At 39.9% G+C, this 18,552-nt stretch overlaps 1 protein-coding gene across 1 annotated transcript in view; it reads left to right on the top strand.

Moving 5' to 3' along the window:
* PTAR1 (protein prenyltransferase alpha subunit repeat containing 1) overlaps window positions 1-17,647 on the top strand; it is a 45,956-nt gene extending 28,309 nt beyond the window's left edge. Inside the window, exons 4-7 of the mRNA XM_089490511.1 lie at window positions 4,531-4,635; window positions 6,624-6,837; window positions 10,284-10,591; window positions 12,734-17,647. Coding sequence (XP_089346637.1) covers window positions 4,531-4,635; window positions 6,624-6,837; window positions 10,284-10,591; window positions 12,734-13,079 — 973 coding nt within the window. The 3' untranslated portion in view covers window positions 13,080-17,647. The remainder of the gene's footprint in view (window positions 1-4,530; window positions 4,636-6,623; window positions 6,838-10,283; window positions 10,592-12,733) is intronic.
* Window positions 17,648-18,552: the final 905 nt, after the last annotated feature.

Genomic DNA, 18,552 nt, shown 5'->3' with positions numbered 1-18,552 from the left:
TCTTACTTTGGAATGCTGTGTTTTTGCTTAAGTCCATTGCAATCAAGTATTCTCCATTAATAAATAATGCAGCAAATGCACATTAAGGCTTCATTGTTTTCAGTCTGCCTTTCTTCACCTCTTGAGTATGAAGTACTGAGTACAGTATGAAGGCCAACCATGTTTTTCCCTTTCGTGTTCCTAGAGGTAATTTTCAGCTCTGAGGCACCTGAGCTTCACTGACCATCATGCTGGACTCAGGAAATGGAACCATATGTACATTAAAGCTAAGAAAAATGCCTGCCTAATAAACCAATTTAGCTTTACCCTTTTTGAAAGTCATTGCAAATTTCTTGCCTTACTATACTTTTATGCTTCACATACAAATTAAAACTGAACTAGATAGGAAAAGAATCTATAGCTTTGTGGTTGTTGTTTTTTTTAAGGATAAGTGCCCTTACAGCCTGCAGCAGAATAACAAAAAGCACTTTTACTATCTCCCCACAAACAACCATTGTAAAAGCATTTCCTTTTCATTATATATTTCTTTAGGCTTCTACAGCAGGGCATCAGCACAGAGCATTTCTATCAATGACAGAATATATTGCTAAACAACTAAAGTCTCTTCTTTTTCTTACTATTCCTGTTTTGCATAATTCTAGCTTTTTAGTTCTGATTCTGTCCATTTTTAAATATTTTGTAAAAACTGATTGAATATTGTGAATCTGTTAAGAGTACATAATATAAAACACTGGTGGAGTGGCTGCATCAACTGTTTAGAAGAAGGCTGTAAAGGCAGCATCACTTATTATTTCTCTACCTGAAAAGTGCTTTGTAGGAAAATGTTTAAAAGACACAATGTACCTGGCATGTGCTCACACATCTTTTTGTTCCATATATATGTGGTATGTACATACGCTGTGTGCAGCTTAACAAAATTTTCCTGAATATGTACATGGCTCACAAATGGCCTTTGTGTAGTGGTCATATTTTATCTGAGAACCAGAATACTAGTTTCAGTATTGGACTATATAGCTCTGGAGATCAGATTTTGAAAGCCCACTCCACCATAGAAACCCATTGGGTGACCTGTAGCAAGTCACGTTTTCTCAGCCTTGAAAGGCAAAGGAAAATGTTCACCATAAGTTGGAAATGACCTGAAAGTACACAGCAACAACAGCATGCAGCCCATAGGAAAACAATGATGGGATGGAGAAAAAAAGAATGAGTGTAGTGATTTATTGTTTAGGAGTCTGCTTAGACTTAATGAGTAGGATTCAGTCAATTTTATTTTAATTCAATAAAAGATTATAATTCCTGGCTTTGCTTAGGATAACTTAACTCAGCAGGAATTAATTTCTCATACCAGCTGGAAACATTTACTTCAAATAGGTTTATATCTGTGCAACTTTTGTTTTAAAATCTGCCAGAACTGCATGACCAGAATTTGAGCCATATTTTTTTAATGCATCTAGTATTTAAGAGAGCATATGAATCAGTGATTTGGTAGTATGGAAGAAAAAACCCAAAAGGTAATGAAAAACCTATATTCCATTGGTGGCAATATTTCTTACTGTGAAGACAGTGCCGTTTGTGGAACGTTTACTGTTCGCTGAATTCACTGTTTGACGTCCATATATACATATGTGTAAGTTGATCTGTGTATAAATCGAAGACAGGTTTGGGGCTCAAAATTGCAGAATTTGTTATGACAAATGGATAGGTAAAATTTAGGGGCATGTAACAAAAGTTGTAAAGGATGAAGCAAATTCCAGCCTTTATATTTAATTTAATAATTTTGTAGAACTTATCACAAAGGGAAATTATCACATGTAATTTGCAACTTGCAAGGAGCCAAATAGGGAAAGAAAACTAGGAAAGTGTGTGTGGAAGTGTGTGTGTGCTGGGAGACTGTCAGAATAGCAGCAGGGAGAGATTGAAACTTGGGGCCCCGTTTTGTGCTGTGTCTTTGGAAATTGACCAATGTGTGTGGGGAGACTAAGGTAGGTCAAATAGTGCAAGGAAGGGAAAGTAGTCTGGGAGACTTTTAGGAAGGAGGAGAGTGGAGGAGTCTGTGTGGGGTAGGCTGGCTGGTTAGGGGGACACTGATGGTGGTAGACAAAGAGGGATGCATGTGTGTGTATGTTTATTGGAGCAAGTGAAATTTGAGGTGAATTTGCAAATGGTGCAGAGATAATGGGAGGAGGCAATGCAGCTTGTTAAAACAGTGTGTGTGTGAGTGAGTGTGAGGAGGAGGAGGAAGGTTTTAAAGGTTGGCTGAGGATGGCACTAGAGGAGACCCACATCAGGGACTTGGGGAGAAAGAAGGGGAGCTGGGTGTGTAGAAAAGCCTGGTCTGAACTTGGCTGGTGTTGGAGAGGAGTAGCAGTGGCAGCAGTGGTCTGAAGTGGCAGTGGTAGTGGCAGGCAAAGAAAGGTGGCTGGACAAGGGGGCTTGGACACTTAATGGGAAGGGTTGCCACCTGGGATTAGTGATGGAGTGATCAGGCCAGCATGGGAAGGAAGCAGGAAGGAGGAGGCAGAGGAATACAGGCGAGGTGGCAGTAAAAGGCAGCAGGAGTGGGCAAACAGGCAGGAGCCAGGCTCCTTCTCTCCTCCCTCGCTCCACCATGAGGGAAACACAGCTATCATTATCAAATGGAGACAGGACAAAGGCTGGAAAGTGTGCGGCAGCAAGTGTGGGGGAGGGGAAGGAGGTATGTGTCATTGGACAAGTAGTTGGAGAAGTTTGCTGCTTATAGCTTGCCTTCTCCTCCAGCGTAGACCAGCTTCACTTCCAAAAGTGTAGGGCACCTTTGTGTTTACATATAATTCATTATATCAGGCCTGCACAACTTGGCTGTTGGTAGGACCAAAATTAAAATAGGCTAAACCTATTAGGGCCGCAGATAGGTTTTAATTAAATATTAATTAATTAATAATGTCTGTTCTCCTCCTCCTCTGCCCAGACCTCTCCTGGGCCAAGCAATGGAGGAACCTTGAGGGGCAGCATTTGCCGTTCATCCTCCTCCATGGCCTGTCTTCTCAGGGGAAAGCCTGGTGGAGTAGCCTTGTAGGGCGAATGTTTGCCTCTCCTCCTCCTCCACCACCCGGCCTTCTCCTTGGGAGAAAGCAGGGTGGTGGGGGAGACTTGCAACGCAAGCATTTGCCCATCCTCCTCCTCCACCACCACCACATGGCCCTCTCCTCAGGAGAAAGTGAGGCAGTGGAGGAGCTTTGCAAGACAAGCATTTGCATGTCCTCCTATTCCTCTGCCTGGTCTTCTTCTCAGGAGAAAGTCGAGCAGTAGAAGACTCTTGAAGTTGTTCCACAGCTTTGTGGGCCGCCTGAAATCCTTTGGTGGGCCGCATGCAACATGGCTCCCCTGGGGCCAAATGTTGTGCAGATCTGCATTATATATATATATAGGGAGGGAGGGAGGGAGTGCATGTGTTTACCATGTTTCCTTTTTCCAAAATGAGGGAAGAGCAGGTTTACATGTGAGCTGGGAAGAAAAAAAAGAGGAAGAAGAGTGGGAAATTGATGACTGGCAAGGGGTGAGGAGAGAAGAAACCTGATGAAGAGAGGTAGCACATTTTGCACAGGCAGAGTTGTGCCTTAAGCTGGGAGGCGTTTTCTGGGTTGCTTTTGGATGACCCGCTCCCTACACACACACACACACACACACACACACACACGCACGGCGTGATCTGGAGCAACTGCTCTGGGTGGTTTCTAGGAACCTCAGTGCTGGAATAGGGGTTGAGATCAGTCTAGAAGCTCAAGGGAGAAGAAAGAAGGAAGCTAAGGCTGATGAGGGCCCTGTGCATTTCAAGCTGGGATGAGTTTTCTGAGTTGCTTTTAGACAATATGCTCCGTCAACCCCCACTTCCAGTGTTGGGGGGGGGGGACAAGGCCGCAAATAATCATAAAGTAACCTAGAAAACCTCTGGCTTGAGGTGCACCTCAGAGGAGAAGGAAAGAGGAAGCAGAGGTTTCCAAAAGACCCTAGAGTGCACCTCAATTTAGGAGGGTTTTTCTGAGTCGCAATAGTGAGCCGATCTGGGGTGCTCACTATGTATGGTTTCTCAGGGACTTCCAGGGGCCTGTGCTGCTGGAGGTGGGGTTTGAAGGAGCAGATTGTCTAAAAGCAACTCAGAAAACTCATCTCATCTTGAAGTGCACAGAGGTGGGATCTAGGGCCTTCATTAGTCTTGGCTTCCTTCTTTCTTCTCACTTGAGCTTCTAGGCTGGTCTCAACCCCTATTCCAGCACTGAAGTGTGGTTAAGTTGACCAAGGTTTTTAAAGTTAATGTTTAGACTTACATTTCTTGACTTATAGTCAAGCATATACAGTACTTTTTTGTAGCATATTTTTGTGCCTCTCATATTATTATTATAAATTTATAGTTAAGTTTCTGCCAATGTTTAATTAATGTTATGTAGTGGATACTGAGTGTAATTGTACTACACATATTATGCTCCTTGTCATATAACTGGTTGTCATCAATAAATTTGTCCTGTATAACTCTTTTTTTTTTTCTTTTTTCAGGAAAGAATTAATATTATCTGGCACTTTAAGTCCAGTTAAAGATTTACATCTTGGAAAACTGGCGCTAACTAAGTTTCCAAAAAGTCCGGAAACATGGATTCACAGGTTTGTCTCCCTTTGTTTATTATAAACAAGTATATGTGTATTGTATATCAACATAGATGTTTGTGTTTCCTCTGTGAGATTTGGGTGACAGGTGCTACTTGTGATGAAAGGAAACTACCAGGTGTGTCCTGGACCTACCTATAGAAAAAACTGTCCACTCTATAAAGGAAGTTGTACTGAAAATAAGTGTTCTGTACTGCATGTATCTCTAAATTGGTAGCAACTACCTCAGTAAGAAATATAGATGTGGTACTGGAGACCTCACTGAAATCTTAAACTTTGCACACTGAAGTACCGTATATACTCATGTATAAGTCGACCTCATGTATAAGTCGAGGTCAACTTTTGGGAGCAGAAATGGGGATTTTTATATGACCCGTGGATAAGTCGAGGATCAGTCATAAGGGGGCAGCCCAGCTGGAGAGAGGCTCCGGGACGATCAGTGTCTCTCTAGCCGGGCTGCCTTCTTAGGAGGAGGGAGCCCAGCTGGAGAGAAGCCTGTGAGGGACCCCTTCACAGCCTTCCCTCTAGCCAGGCTGCCTTCTCATGAGGCCTCCTCATGAGGAGGGAGCCTGGCTGGAGAGAAGCCTGTGAGGGACGCCCTTCGCAGCCTTCCCTCTAGCCAGGCTGCCTTCTCTAGCCAGGCTGGAGAGAAGCCTGTTCATTTCAGAAAGGACTGCCTAAAGTAGGGATGGGGGAATATGTGGCTATACATAAAAGCTTATGGGAGTTTTTGCCGCTAATATCTGTAGGGCCATGCATGATCCCCACCTAGTGCACAGAGACTGAAAGGTCATAGAGAAGGTGAACTATAAGGAAAAGCTGATCTTGCTGATCTTACTTCAGTGTTATTTACAGTTTAGAAAAACAATGATTAAGAAAGGACATGAGAAGATTTTATCATTAACAGCATGGACAGAATGGATAGTTATTGATGCAGTTTGGACAATCAATCCTAATTTAATAAATCATGGTATAGATGAACCTTGCACACCCATATGCACCCCATTTCCACAGCCTGGAAGTAGCAAGCTACAAATAATTAGTTACTTGTACTCGACACATTTTTTCTAGTGTAGATGGCATTATGTTCAGGTGAAGTCCTGTTGTCCCTAGTGGCAGTGCAGCCACGAGCACACACCACCTTTGGGGCCAACAGAACTTGAGTTTCCACAGATTTTGGTATCTGCAGGGGTGTCTGGAACGGATTCCCCCCCCCCCCTCCAGATACAAGGACCCACGGTACATGCTTTCTTTGGGTTTTGGTGGCAGTAGGATAATAAGTAAGTATTTTACGAAAGTTCTGCCTTTTGCTTTCTGCTTCACTCTTCCTTTCATGTGAGTGGCAAAACCAGGAAGCAGGATGTAACTATAACCCCAGGTTTTGCAAGCCATCTTTAGGTCACAGTTTGTATTGCTATTCATACAAAGGAAGTCGAAAGCGTTCCTTTTGGAAACACAAAGCTTGTACATATCCTGGCTTATTAAACTAGGGCATATTTATCTGAATGTGGCCAGTGTCTGATAATGAAATTTACCTAATGATGTTGATTCTCAATGTGATTAGGACAAGTCCTTCCAAAGAAATCACTAGTTCAGAATGTATTTTACCAAGATTCATCTACAAACTATTGTCTGAAGTGACTAGCTGAAACAACTCAAAGAAAACACTTGTCTACCTTAAGAAATATTTTAGACTGCTGACTGATCATTAGTGGTGGGGTCTCCCTCCTTGGAGGTCTTTAAACAGAGGCTGGATGGCCATCTGTCAGGTATGCTTTGATTGAGATTTCCTACATGGCAGGGGGTTGGATTGGATGGCCCTTGTGGTCTCTTCCAACTGTATGATTCTACTGTATTTCTTTTCTCCGTTCCAACTTACTTCTTGCTCTGAATTAAGAACTAGTGTAATAGAGTAACAAAAAGGAAATGTGATCACTTTCTTAAAATGGCTTTTGCACTCTTAACTCTTTATGCTGCTTAACCAGACGATGGGTGCTGCAACAACTAATTCAGGAAAACTCCTTGCCCACTCTTGTGACTAAAGGGAATTTGGAAACAGTACCTACGGAAAGAGTACAGTGCTTAGTGAAAGAAGAAATGGATGTTTGCTGTGAAGCTGCTGGACGATATCCAAGTAATTATAATGCCTGGTCTCATCGCATCTGGGTTTTACAGAACATGGCAAACCTCAGTACCAAGGTATGGTATAGTGAACAAAAAGTCAATTTTAACCTTTTAGGAAATATTTTTGAGTATTGGGACTCTTCCTTTCTTTTTATAACAATGTAATATACATAATATAATATAAACATATTTGAAATCGAATTTCAGTCACTGTTGACTAACAGGGAGCTTTGGAAAAGGTGAGAAAATAATTGGTACAAACTGTATTGTACTGATTCACAGATTAGGACAGTCTGTCAATTGCAAGGAGCACTGAGCTACAATACCAGTTGATTCAGCTCTATGCCATGACAAGAGAAGACAAAAATATGAAAGAGAATAAAGTAGTAAAGATAAACCGTAAATACTTGACTGTAAGTACCTCATGTTTAAGTCGAGGGTAGGTTTTGGGGCCAAAATTATGGATTTTTATGTGACCTGTGAATAAATCCAGGGTAGATCTTAAGGGAATGTAACAAAGGATGTAAAAGAAGCAACCAGCCTGGGAAGAGGCTTGAGGGGCGAACGCTCACCCTTCCTCCTCCTTCCCAGCCTGGCTGTCCCCTTCAGGAGGCAGCCAACCTGGAAAAAGGCTGGGGGATGAGCCTATTATCGTGTTGACCTGTGTGTATGTTGACCCAGTTTTTTGGGTTCAATTTTTGATACGATTTTCTTTATTTATACACAAGTATATATGGTATTTGATTGTTATTCTATGACTTCAGGTTGTTATGGCTTATGGTGACCGTAAGGCAAACTTATCATGGGGTTTTCTTTTCAAGATTTGTTCATAAGAGGTTTGGCATTGCCTTCCCCAGATGTTGTGACTTGCCCAAGGTCACCCAGTGGGTTTCATGTTCTAGTGGGAAATTGAACCCCGGTCTCCAGAGTCGCAGTCCAAGTGTGCCAACCACTATGGCACACTGGCTCTCATACAAACCATTAAAAAGTCTGCTGTTAGAGTATGAAAAACAATATAGTACAACAATCACTCTGATTCTTTGGCTTTCTGCTGCTTATGTTCTCTAAAGACAGTTGCATTGTTAAAATGCAAATCATGTATTAGTATAGGTTCAAAGAGATCAAACAGTTTAGAAACAGCATAATGGCATTTATAAGTGTCTTTCAAATAGCTAAGGACATTCTCAGCTGAGCTTATGCTGGTTTAATGAATTAGCACGACATCAAACAACCAGAACATGGCTAACTGGCTTTAAGAATGCCTTATCAACAGCAGCAGAAATGCCTGATCGAAAAGCAGCTGGTTCCACCCCTTCAGGGCAATACTCGGGCTGTTTTCTAAAATGGATTATACAAGCAATTTGGAAGCTGTGATACCTGCCCAATCTAAACTGCAAAAGGACAATATTCATATGACTTTCACATTGCAATTTCTCATCTCTGAAAGCAGGCTTGATGCCTTGGTTTTATGCAGGCCTGTTGACCTTCCCTGGAGCTGTGCTTGACTCTGCATTCTTTCATCTCCACCATTGTCTGCTGCCCTGCCTGAGCCTTTCCAAAGGGAGAGTGCTGAGTATGCAAACGGTTCCTTGCAGGGAATTCATTTTAAAAGCAGTCATCCCTCCATCTCTGTCTTGTTACCTGTGAAACATGAAGAATGATGAGAACATTTTAATAATATGCGGGAAATATGTCACTGACCCAAGAGAAAGTTAGGCAGCCTGGCAGCCTCTGTCACTTAGTTTCTCCAATAAAAAGAGATCATGGGGGGAAGTGTTGAGAGAAAAAGAGAGAGCAGAAAGACGTTCTATCCATCATTTAGCAAGGTATGTTTTCAGCTTGCTTTTGAAAATGAAAATCTTTTAAGGTTTAATCCAGGGTGACACTATACACTACATGTTAAATTAAGTTGCCTTTGGCATACTTTAGGGAATTTCATATATAGTTTCTGACAAGAAGGCTCACTACATAGAATTCTAGAAATCCAGGTTGTAAAAATAGTAGGAGTGCTTGTCAGTTGCTATTCGTAACCTCTAATGGGTTCAGAATATTGGCAGACCTTTTTAAATGTGCATGTAGGTTCATATTTAAGTCCTCTTGACCTAACACTAAATATTGGAAAAATTACTTTGCGGGCCAGTGGTGGTAAACCAGTGGCTCCCAGTGGTGGTAAACCTTTTAGAGAATGAGTGCCCCAACTGAAAGGTGTCCCCAGGGACTTCCAGGGACACAACTTCCCCGGAGACAATTAAAGACACGGGAGGGCGGGGGAAAGGAGGAACAGGTGTTGTTACAGAATTCAATGTTAATAAACCAATTTAAATGATGGAAGACCCAGTTTAGTAAAGAAAACAATTTATTTTGCTAGCAAGATCTCAGTTTAGGATTTGGATCCTAATTTACCCCTGAGATAAAGAATAAAAGTAAAGTCCTCCTTTTTATAGACATCTTAACAAAGACTTTCTGTGATAAAATTCTATTAGATGTAAATGGTTTTAAACATACCAAAAATCATTCAATCAGGACAAAGAATTCTGAATACATCAAAATCTCATTACTTATGCATTAGCAACCTATGCCACATTCCAAGCTTTTCTCTTATCAAAGGCCTCTCACCAAATATCACACATCAACCCTGGCCTTGCACTCAGTAGTCTACACATTCCATGCAAATCATCTATAAACATACATTATTCTGACTCAAAGTAGACATCCTGCACCAGCATTTATCCTTCAAAATATGTCACGCCAACCTTTTTGTCCATCTTGTTAAAATTTCTACTTCAGCAAACTTTTACTATGGTTAAGTTCACCCTTTTGGGGCCTCTTTCTATTATTCATTTAAGAGAACTAGATATTGATTATATAGAACAAAAATTGAATATTGCCACTTGCCATCTCAGTGTGTGCCTGTTCTTCAAGCTGCCTATGATAAAGCCTGATTAGGGCTGTGGCAACCACACACCACAGCCCCAATCCACCTTTTTGCTGGCCAAATAAGGAGCGGTAAACAACTGTTCCTTTTTGCACCAGCTTTTCCACCCTGCCATAGTGGGAAGCTGGCTTTAAGCACTCCAGCGGTGTGCAGTGTATAAACACTTTGCTACCAAAGTGCCCAGAAGCCAACCCTGGTGTAAATTTTATTTTTTTCTTATTATCTAAGATGCTCTTTTACTGTATGAAGTCACATTTTGTAATTAAGGGACGTGTTCTTGTATAGATTGAAAGAAGGAGTTACAGCTAAATGTCTTATTGAAGATGTAGGATACCCATTGACACTGGGGAGTGTTATGTTGAGGAGGGGAATGTGGAGTTGGGGAGAAAGAGAATTGGTGGGTAATGAAAAAAGAAACACCTTTTTTTTATTTGATGTTATACCCAATCACTTTTGCCTGAGAAAGGCTTCCCTTGTCTTAAAGATTTGCCCTCCCTTTTGAAAGAATATTAAGAAGGGGGCCTTTTATCTTATTTATCTTATTTTTATGGGCAGTTTAATTTTACTGTCTGATTTTCATTTTCAGATTCTTCTTGATGAACTTTCTTCTACTAAACATTGGGTTTCCATGCATGTTTCAGACCATAGTGGGTTCCACTACCGCCAGTTTTTATTAAAGTCTTTAATTGGTAAAACTGGGACGGACTGTTCTGTACATCTGCACAATCAGCAAGCACCCTGTGTTCCAAAAGATGGAAGAGAAAATGCTGATGCAGAAGCTGCCTGTGTGGAAGAACATCAGCCTGACTGCACTCTTCTTCTAAAAGAAGAAGTTGAGCTCTGCACTGATTTGATTAATACTTTCCCAGGGCATGAAACCCTTTGGTGTCACAGGTAAGGAAATGTATTCTTGAATATGGGGATTGAAGTGGGTAAGTCACCACTCAGATATAATGAATTTCTCCAAGCTGGCACATCTCAATACTGGTGGTTTGTGGTGATGGCTCAAAAGCACAATAACACTGCAGACAACTTGCTGAAGCTTCATTCACCTGTTTTGCAATGCTAGCTACTTTATGATATATTTTTTAAAAATCATTTATAATTATTTTACTTAGTAAAATAGTGAAATTCTGCCTTTATTTTTATTTATTTCTTTATTTTACTTCTGTGCCATCTTTCTCTCAGAAAGCTTAGCTTTGACAGACAGTGTGAAGTTTTAGAATTGTCTGTTTCCATAGAAGATGGCTTTAATACAGTGTTGCAAGAAGAGAGGGCAGACTTTTTTTTAGTATAATTTGCCTTTTCCCTCTTTTACTCTGTAACCACTTAAAAAGCCTTTCCAGAAAATGAGTTTTACTGGACTTACTGGAAGATGAGGGAGCACAAAACATTTCATAACAAGTCTTACCAGGCTGTAGTAAGGGGAGAATTGCCTGAGACTCTTGTGTGAGCCACTGCATGAAGAACACTTCCTGATTAGGGGAGATCTGTCACCCCTACTGCTGTGCAGTAAGACTCATTTTGCAAAATTCTCATTATTGCTAATTAGGGTTTTCAGTTGACCAGTATTTGAAGCAAGACTTCCTTGTTACATTACAAGTGACTAGAATCATAGGCCTGTTACAGACTGCCAAAATAAAGCTGCTTCGGGTCTCTTTGGAGGTATGCTATTTAAATGATGCATTGGTCCTAAGAGTCCAGAGGTTGCGCCAAAACCACACTCCATTCCTAAGCACTGGAGTGCAGCTTTGGTGCAGCTTCCGAATTCTTAGGATGCATGCATCATTTAAACAGCATACCTCCAAAGAGACCCGAAGCAGCTTTATTTTGGCAGTCTGTAACAGGCCATAGAATCATAGAGCTGGAAGAGACCGCAAGGGCCATCCAGTCCAGCCCCCTGCCATGCAGGAAATCCAGATCAAAGCATCCCTGACAGATGGCCACCCAGCCTCCGTTTGAAGACCTCCAAGGAGGGAGACAAATTTTAGTGTTATTTCTGTTTTAGTTTAATTCTATTTTAATATTGATTGTTTCTGTGTTTTAGCTATAATGTATTTATTTTAATTTTATTTTAATTGGTAAGCTGCCTTGAGTCCCAGTTATGGGGGGAAAAACATGGTAGAAATAAACTTAACAACAACAACAATTTGTTGTTGTTACATTGCATACATCAGTGCTGCTTTAGTTTATTGGCAGGAGTAGCCGCAGGGAGCATATAGCTAGAGCCTGCATCTGGGGTGTTAACAATGGCTGAGGTTTCCTGCTATACCTCTACTGAACCCTGTTTTAAAATGTTCTTGCAAAAGAGAAAATAGTATCTCTGGCATACTGAGCCCAAGCAGTTAGAAACTATATTCTACAGGTAACATTTGTATCAATCTAAATGAGGAGTCTGCATTGCTGCTGGGCAGGGCTTTGAAAAGTTTTTTTTACTACAGGTCCCAGAATTCTGTAGTCAGTGGCTGGAGGATTCTGGGAGCTGTAGTTTTAAAAAGTTGTTCTTCAGTCTCTGCTGCCATAAAACCAATATGATGTGCTTCAGCATCAGATCCTTTCAAACTTTAGACAGTCCATTCTGCACCATATAAAGTTTTAAAATAAACTGACCCTGTGAATGGCACTTTTTCAGACCCTAAGGTTTTCACATTCCATTCCTCTAGGTGCAATGAATTAACAGACCATAACTCTTAACAGTATTTGCTGTCCAGTTAGACAGCTTTCATATAATTTCCATAGAAATGAAGAGGTTTTTATTTATTTCCCCCTTATTAATTATTCTTACATCTTTTCATGAACGTTATGGCAACAGATGCAAGTGTTGCACTTAGGTGTGCACCTACAAAATGATTACAGTGACAGGTGCTATGCACTGTGTTTGGTTTGCTAAGCTGGAAGTTTTTTTAAATGCTTAACATGTGAAGTTTTTTATGCTTACAGGGGAGAACGATAGTGATATTATTTATAGTTAGCTATGTCATAAGAAATACTAGAGCTTTTGTAGATTTTTCCCCCTCTAATTTCTTCTCTTTGAAGACGGCATGTGTTCTGGCTCCAGCACCACTTAAAGAACAAGTTTCCACTTCCAAGCCTCTGGTCTACTGCTGCAAACAATGGGGATGGAACACTGAATAACTTACACCCTGGTGGAGCACTTGGTCATGTGACTCAAGCCATGGATGTTGACAGCCTGATTGAAGCCAATAGACAAGGCTACACTCAAGAAACTAAACGCCTGAAACGTGCACCTATGCAGGACTCTGTCAGTCTAGAAGCAGAATACAGGTTCATTGATCATGTTTTATCAACGTGTAGAGAGGTAGAGCAGGCAAGGTTTGCTGGTGCATACAGAAAGTGGTTGGTTTCTTTTCTAGGTCAATGAAGGTGGAGATTTAAACATAAACAAAAAACCTGCAGGGTCCTTTGTTTAGTGCAATATTCTCTTTTCTTGCACAGGTGCACATAATGGCCCCTGGCACTTTTCTCTCTTCATTGTTGTTGTCAGTGCTAAATTTTATTTGCCAACAATGGCTGTAGTTTAACTTAATTTGTAAATGCACCCTGGTATTGAGCATTTAAGTTTTAGTAAATTTCTGTATGTTTAGAGGGATAGCTTCCTATTACAAAACCCCTGAATTCTAATACAAACTATGTACCATTTCCCACTTAAGATAAATAGAACTTTTAAAGAAACTAATGAAATTGGAAAGCCAGGAAAACAAAGCTTGGGTTCACTGGTGGAAAACAAATTCATTTCTGAATTTCTCTCACATAACAAATGTACGTAATCAAAGGCATTGACCACTGAAGGCAATGAATAATCATTAGTAATATCTGTATAAGTAAGAGTTTAGGCCAGTTTGGTTTTAAGTGCTAGTCTTTTCATTTTATCATTGCATTGCTTGTCTTGCACCACTGATCTTTTGTAAATGTTCAGGGTGCTATCAGCCAGTTTTTCATGTTTAAATTGCTCTTAACAACCATAAAGTACTGTGGCTTATACTCTCATTTTAGTGCCAATTCTAATGGCCTATAATTAGTATGAAATGGTAGAGCAATTATGAGAAAAACCTTCCTCATTCTCAGAAGCTCTCTCTTTCTCATTCTCTCTTTCTCTCTCTCTCTCTCTCACACACACACACCTACCTGTACTTGCTCCTACACACACACACATTTATTAAAGTTCCTCCCTGCATATTTTTCTTTTACCTGGGCCATTGTTAGTGATTTATGTTTCAAAATATATTGTGAACACTACAGTTACCCAAAGCTTCCAACCTATGATATGGCTTAGATAATAACACTGGAAATCTGGAGGATGAAAAGAATTAAAATGACTGCTTGCCACTTTTTATGCGTGTTTAAACAAGAACAAGTTTTCCCCCCTGTAGATGTTCTCAGTTCTCTCATTGACAAGTAGTGTTCTCTTCAGCCTCCTTGTCATAACTTTTTCTTATTATTTATACATCCATCAAATGTACACTGAGGCAGAAATTAATTTTCTTCTTGACAAGCTGTTCTTATTTATTGCTTTGTTAACAGCACAGTGAAGTATGATTGATTTGTACTGGTATTAATGGTGAACTACATTAGAGATTCCTAAACCTTTATAGTATATACCATGATAAATGCATGAATACAGCCCGCTGTACATGACTCCAGTGGTGAAACCCATGTGTACTCCAAAGAAAAATGCTTATGAACAAGGTTCCACATTTATTTCAGTCAGAGTAGTAGCTTCTGTTTGCTTCTGGTCAGTAGGGAAGTCATTGCGTAGCTGAAGAGTCAGTTCCTAAGGATCTGTCCAGCAGTATAAGGGAACAGTACTAATTATATAGCCTAAGAGACTTGCAGTGTGTGCAGGCACACATGTGAAAGGCCATGAATCAAGTTCCCCTTGCCTGAAAAAATAGCATGCCACTTTTAAAAGGGCTCATTTTATGGGTTTATCTCAGAGCTTACCAGTTGCACAGATCCATGAATGTCCGTGAAACATTTCCAATCACAGTTACATCTGTTTTCTTTGCATGCCAATAAGCAATGCATAGATCTAGGGAAGAAAGTAGTAGCAGCAGCAGTAGTAGTAGAAATGTTGACAGCAGCTGAATAGTGGCTTAATGGTGTAATGACAAATTAATTCACCAAAGGCAGAAAAGGTATAGGGTAATGATTTCTCTAGCTGTCACAAAAACAAAAGTATGATGGGAAGATAAGGAAACGGGGCAGTATTTATTTAATATTGCCCCTGTCAGAGCTTTGGTCAACCTGTGTCAATCCCTTATAGTGCTCACTTCCTAGAAAGTGTGAAACTTAACTTTTGGAATTTTAATGCACATTGTAACTTTTCTAGGTATGTGGCTGTGACATGGCCAGTGTTGTCTGGCTATGTCACAGTGTCATCATGGATACTTCTTAACTTAAAATGCTATCACTCATTGCAGAAGAATCCTCTCATGATCCCAGACACCCCCATCTCACCTACCCACCTTTAAATAAGTAAAAGATGTGAAACAGTAGCCAATAGATGGGCAACAGCATCTCCATTTTTGTCTCATTTTGTCCATTCCTTGGGTTTCACCATATGGATGTATGTGGAGATAAAATGTTAATGAAATAAGAAATGTGGATGCAATAAAAAAAGTTTGTGGTGGGCAGACACTTTCCTTTTCATTTGAGCTGGATTAATTTTATTAAGGCTTTCAAAGAAAATAGTGAAACGTGCATAGAAATTTCTCTTTGATTTTTAAACTGAAGCCCCACATTACCTGGAGCTATATGTAAACAGAGATAACTCTGCTTATTAAATTTGGCAGTCCTTCCATTATCATAGGCATAAGGTTGAACTCAACCATCAAATATGCATCTGTACCTCCCAGTGATGGCAACAGGGATTATGCATTCAAAAATGGAAACCAAATTTCAAATCTTGAAATCAAGTAGTGAAATCTCTCTAGATTTTAACTCGGCCTTAGTAATTTGTAAAATATAAAGGAGGCTCGTTTAAGAGTTTAAAAGGAGATAAATAAAATGCAGATGGCTGGCTTTTTACAGTTTTTTATATATTCATTGGAATTAGTGATTAATGTTTCCAATGGAAATAAAATGAAATCCTCTCCTGTCTTTTGGTGCTGGGATCTTACAATGTTGGGGGCCTAAAAGAACAAAGATACCATTACAAAGCAAAATAAGAATTTGATTGATCATTATCATTCATAGCAAAGAAAAGACAGGTGTTCACACTAAAATATAATGAACTGTTTAGACAGACTCAAATTGAAGCAGGTGTTTTTAAGATTTATTTTTGTAGCCATATTTTAAATAGTGTAAAAGCTGTGTGGTCTCTCCTGAGTAATATATATTCAAGTGTGAAAGTCTGTGGCATTATTTAAGTTAGAATTTATGAGTTGCAAAGACTTAGTTTTAATCTGAGTGCTTTCTTTGAAGTCCCAAACTGGCAGGAAGGCCAGGAATGCAAAAGGTCACATTTATTTAGTTGTGCCTCTGGGCACTGCTGATTATCATACATTAAAAGTCACCTAGTGGAGCTCTGCAGTGTAAATAGCACTGCACTGAGCCTTTAGCATGTCATAGGTCAAGATACTCAAACTTAATAATTGAACCAGGGCATTACTAGAGAAACAGTTGACTACCCATTTATCGGAAAGCACCTAAGTACTCTTGTAGGTTTTTGAATGAATATAGATTCCATATCAAAATACAGATACCACGTATATGTGTTGGTAAAAATTCAGGGAGTGTTGGATTTCTCTCTCTCTCTCTCTCTCTCTGCACTCTTGTTACCTATGAAGAAATACAATCTCTGCTGTGCCTGTATACTTGAAAGGATCTTGTGGTGGTATCTTTTGGATGAGTAGGAATTGCAGATACTTTTGGATATTGCATATACATCAGAAATGAGCTGCTCATTTGAGAGTATTCAACAATGAAGTCACCATGTACATAACATTTTCTGCAGCAATCTGAACATAGTGACAAGTGCTGAATCATTAATTGACTTCATCTCACATGGCATTACTGAGGTAAATCGGGCAGTAAATACAAGGCAGCTGCTGCAACCAGTTACTTCTTACATAACTCAATCTGTAGTAACTTTTTACTTGAGGGTTTAATACAGTATTAAGGCCTCCCAATGTAGTATTTTCACTGTGGTGAAAACTATGTTAAATCATGTTCATGTTTTTTTCTCTTTTTTCCCTTTTCTTTTTATTTCTAATCCTGTATTTTTAAATTGATGGGAAGTCATGTGGGAATACATTTTCCTGGGAGGCAAAAATGTTTGTCTTCATGGACAGAAATGTGGGTTAAGTGGTTTACCCTTTCCTTAGATAATCTTTCCTGGTAAAAGATCTTATGGGAAACCTCTCTTTAGGTACTATACCCTGCAATGTTTGAGGATGCTCTGAGGTTGATCCTCAGTATGTCTGCTTAGAGGATTTTGCCTACTGCTTGTATTTTCTGACAGAGGCTAGCAAGTGGCAGGCAAGGCTAACTTTGGTCCATAGAGCAGACAGTCACTAAGATACCTACCAGCTGGATCTGCTTTACCCAATTTTCCTTGGGTTATTGTTCTCCCTTTGCTTTAAGTAAGCTTGTAATGGTAGACTACAAAAGGATCAGAGCCGTTAACTTTTCACCTTGTGAGCAACACAGTGGTGGTGTGGCAGACATTGACATTTAACAGCCAGTCTAGACTGAGTTGTGGTGATATGGGTTTAGTTCAGTCTATATAAAAGTTGCTAGCACCTATGGACTGACTACAGCAGGGGTAGGCAACCTTTTTGAGCCGGGGGCCGGGTTGCTGTCCCTCAGACAACTGGGGGGCCAAAGCCAAAAAATAAATAATTAAATAATTTTTAAAAATAAATAAATAAATAAATAAACCGGGACAAATGTAGGACAACATTTTCAAATGGTGGACACTTTTTTTAAAAAAAGTGGAGGACATGCAAAAAAATTTTGCTGATTTTTAAAAAAATGTTAATATAAATGTATGTTTCTGAGGCATCTATAGACAATTGCCCCCTTGCCCCTGCACGTGAGAGGCCAAAGGCCCCGGCGGCAATCGGCGGCAGGACTGGGCTGGGGCCGGTCCCAAGGCCTCGCCGGGCCGCATCCGGCCCACGGGCCACAGGTTGCCTACCCCGGGACTACAGGTTAGTGAGAGTTGTTAATCTGTGTCCTCAAGTTGTTAACAATTGACAGAATGCTTATACTTTGTTGTTAAAACAACATTTAAAAAGATGTTTTCTTTTAATATGCAAGAGTTAGATAATAGTTGTTTGAATAATCCACATATTTTGTATTATTTGTTGCATTGTTTGCTTTTTGTAGCACTTCGTATAAGAGGAAACTATAGTGATAATTGTGATTATTGTTTCTCTATTATACTTCAATTTCTTTTCCATCTTTGCATTTCTTCCCTTTGCTCATACTCTCAGTAATGGTACCATACGATTATAATATTAACTGCATAATATGATCGGCTTTTTTTGTTCTATCCTTTTTTGAAATAATGCAGCATATAACTGTTGTAAGTTAATAATGTTGTCCATCAGTATCACGGAAGAGCAACTAGTACAACCAAATTCAGTAATCAATTTTTCAAGGTGCTCTGTGGTTTCCTGTGAGAATACCATCATTTTAGAAAACAGAAAATGTTCTTTTAGTCCCATTTCCAAACTGTAATGCTTTCTGAAGAATGCACAAGTGAACCTGAGTTTTTGTATTATCTTCTGTAATGGCAGAAATTAGACTGTCAGTTTATATTTGCTGTAGACACCTCAAGATCAACCAAGTGAAAGATTGATGTGACTTTTGAAAGCACCTTAGACACA

Source organism: Sceloporus occidentalis, unplaced genomic scaffold, assembly GCF_023333645.1.
Source record: "Sceloporus occidentalis isolate IW3139 unplaced genomic scaffold, rSceOcc1.0.p SCAF_1, whole genome shotgun sequence".
Lineage (NCBI taxonomy): Eukaryota > Metazoa > Chordata > Lepidosauria > Squamata > Phrynosomatidae > Sceloporus > Sceloporus occidentalis.
The sequence above is the reverse complement of the archived record's forward strand: the minus strand, read 5'-3'. Positions and strand labels throughout refer to the sequence as shown.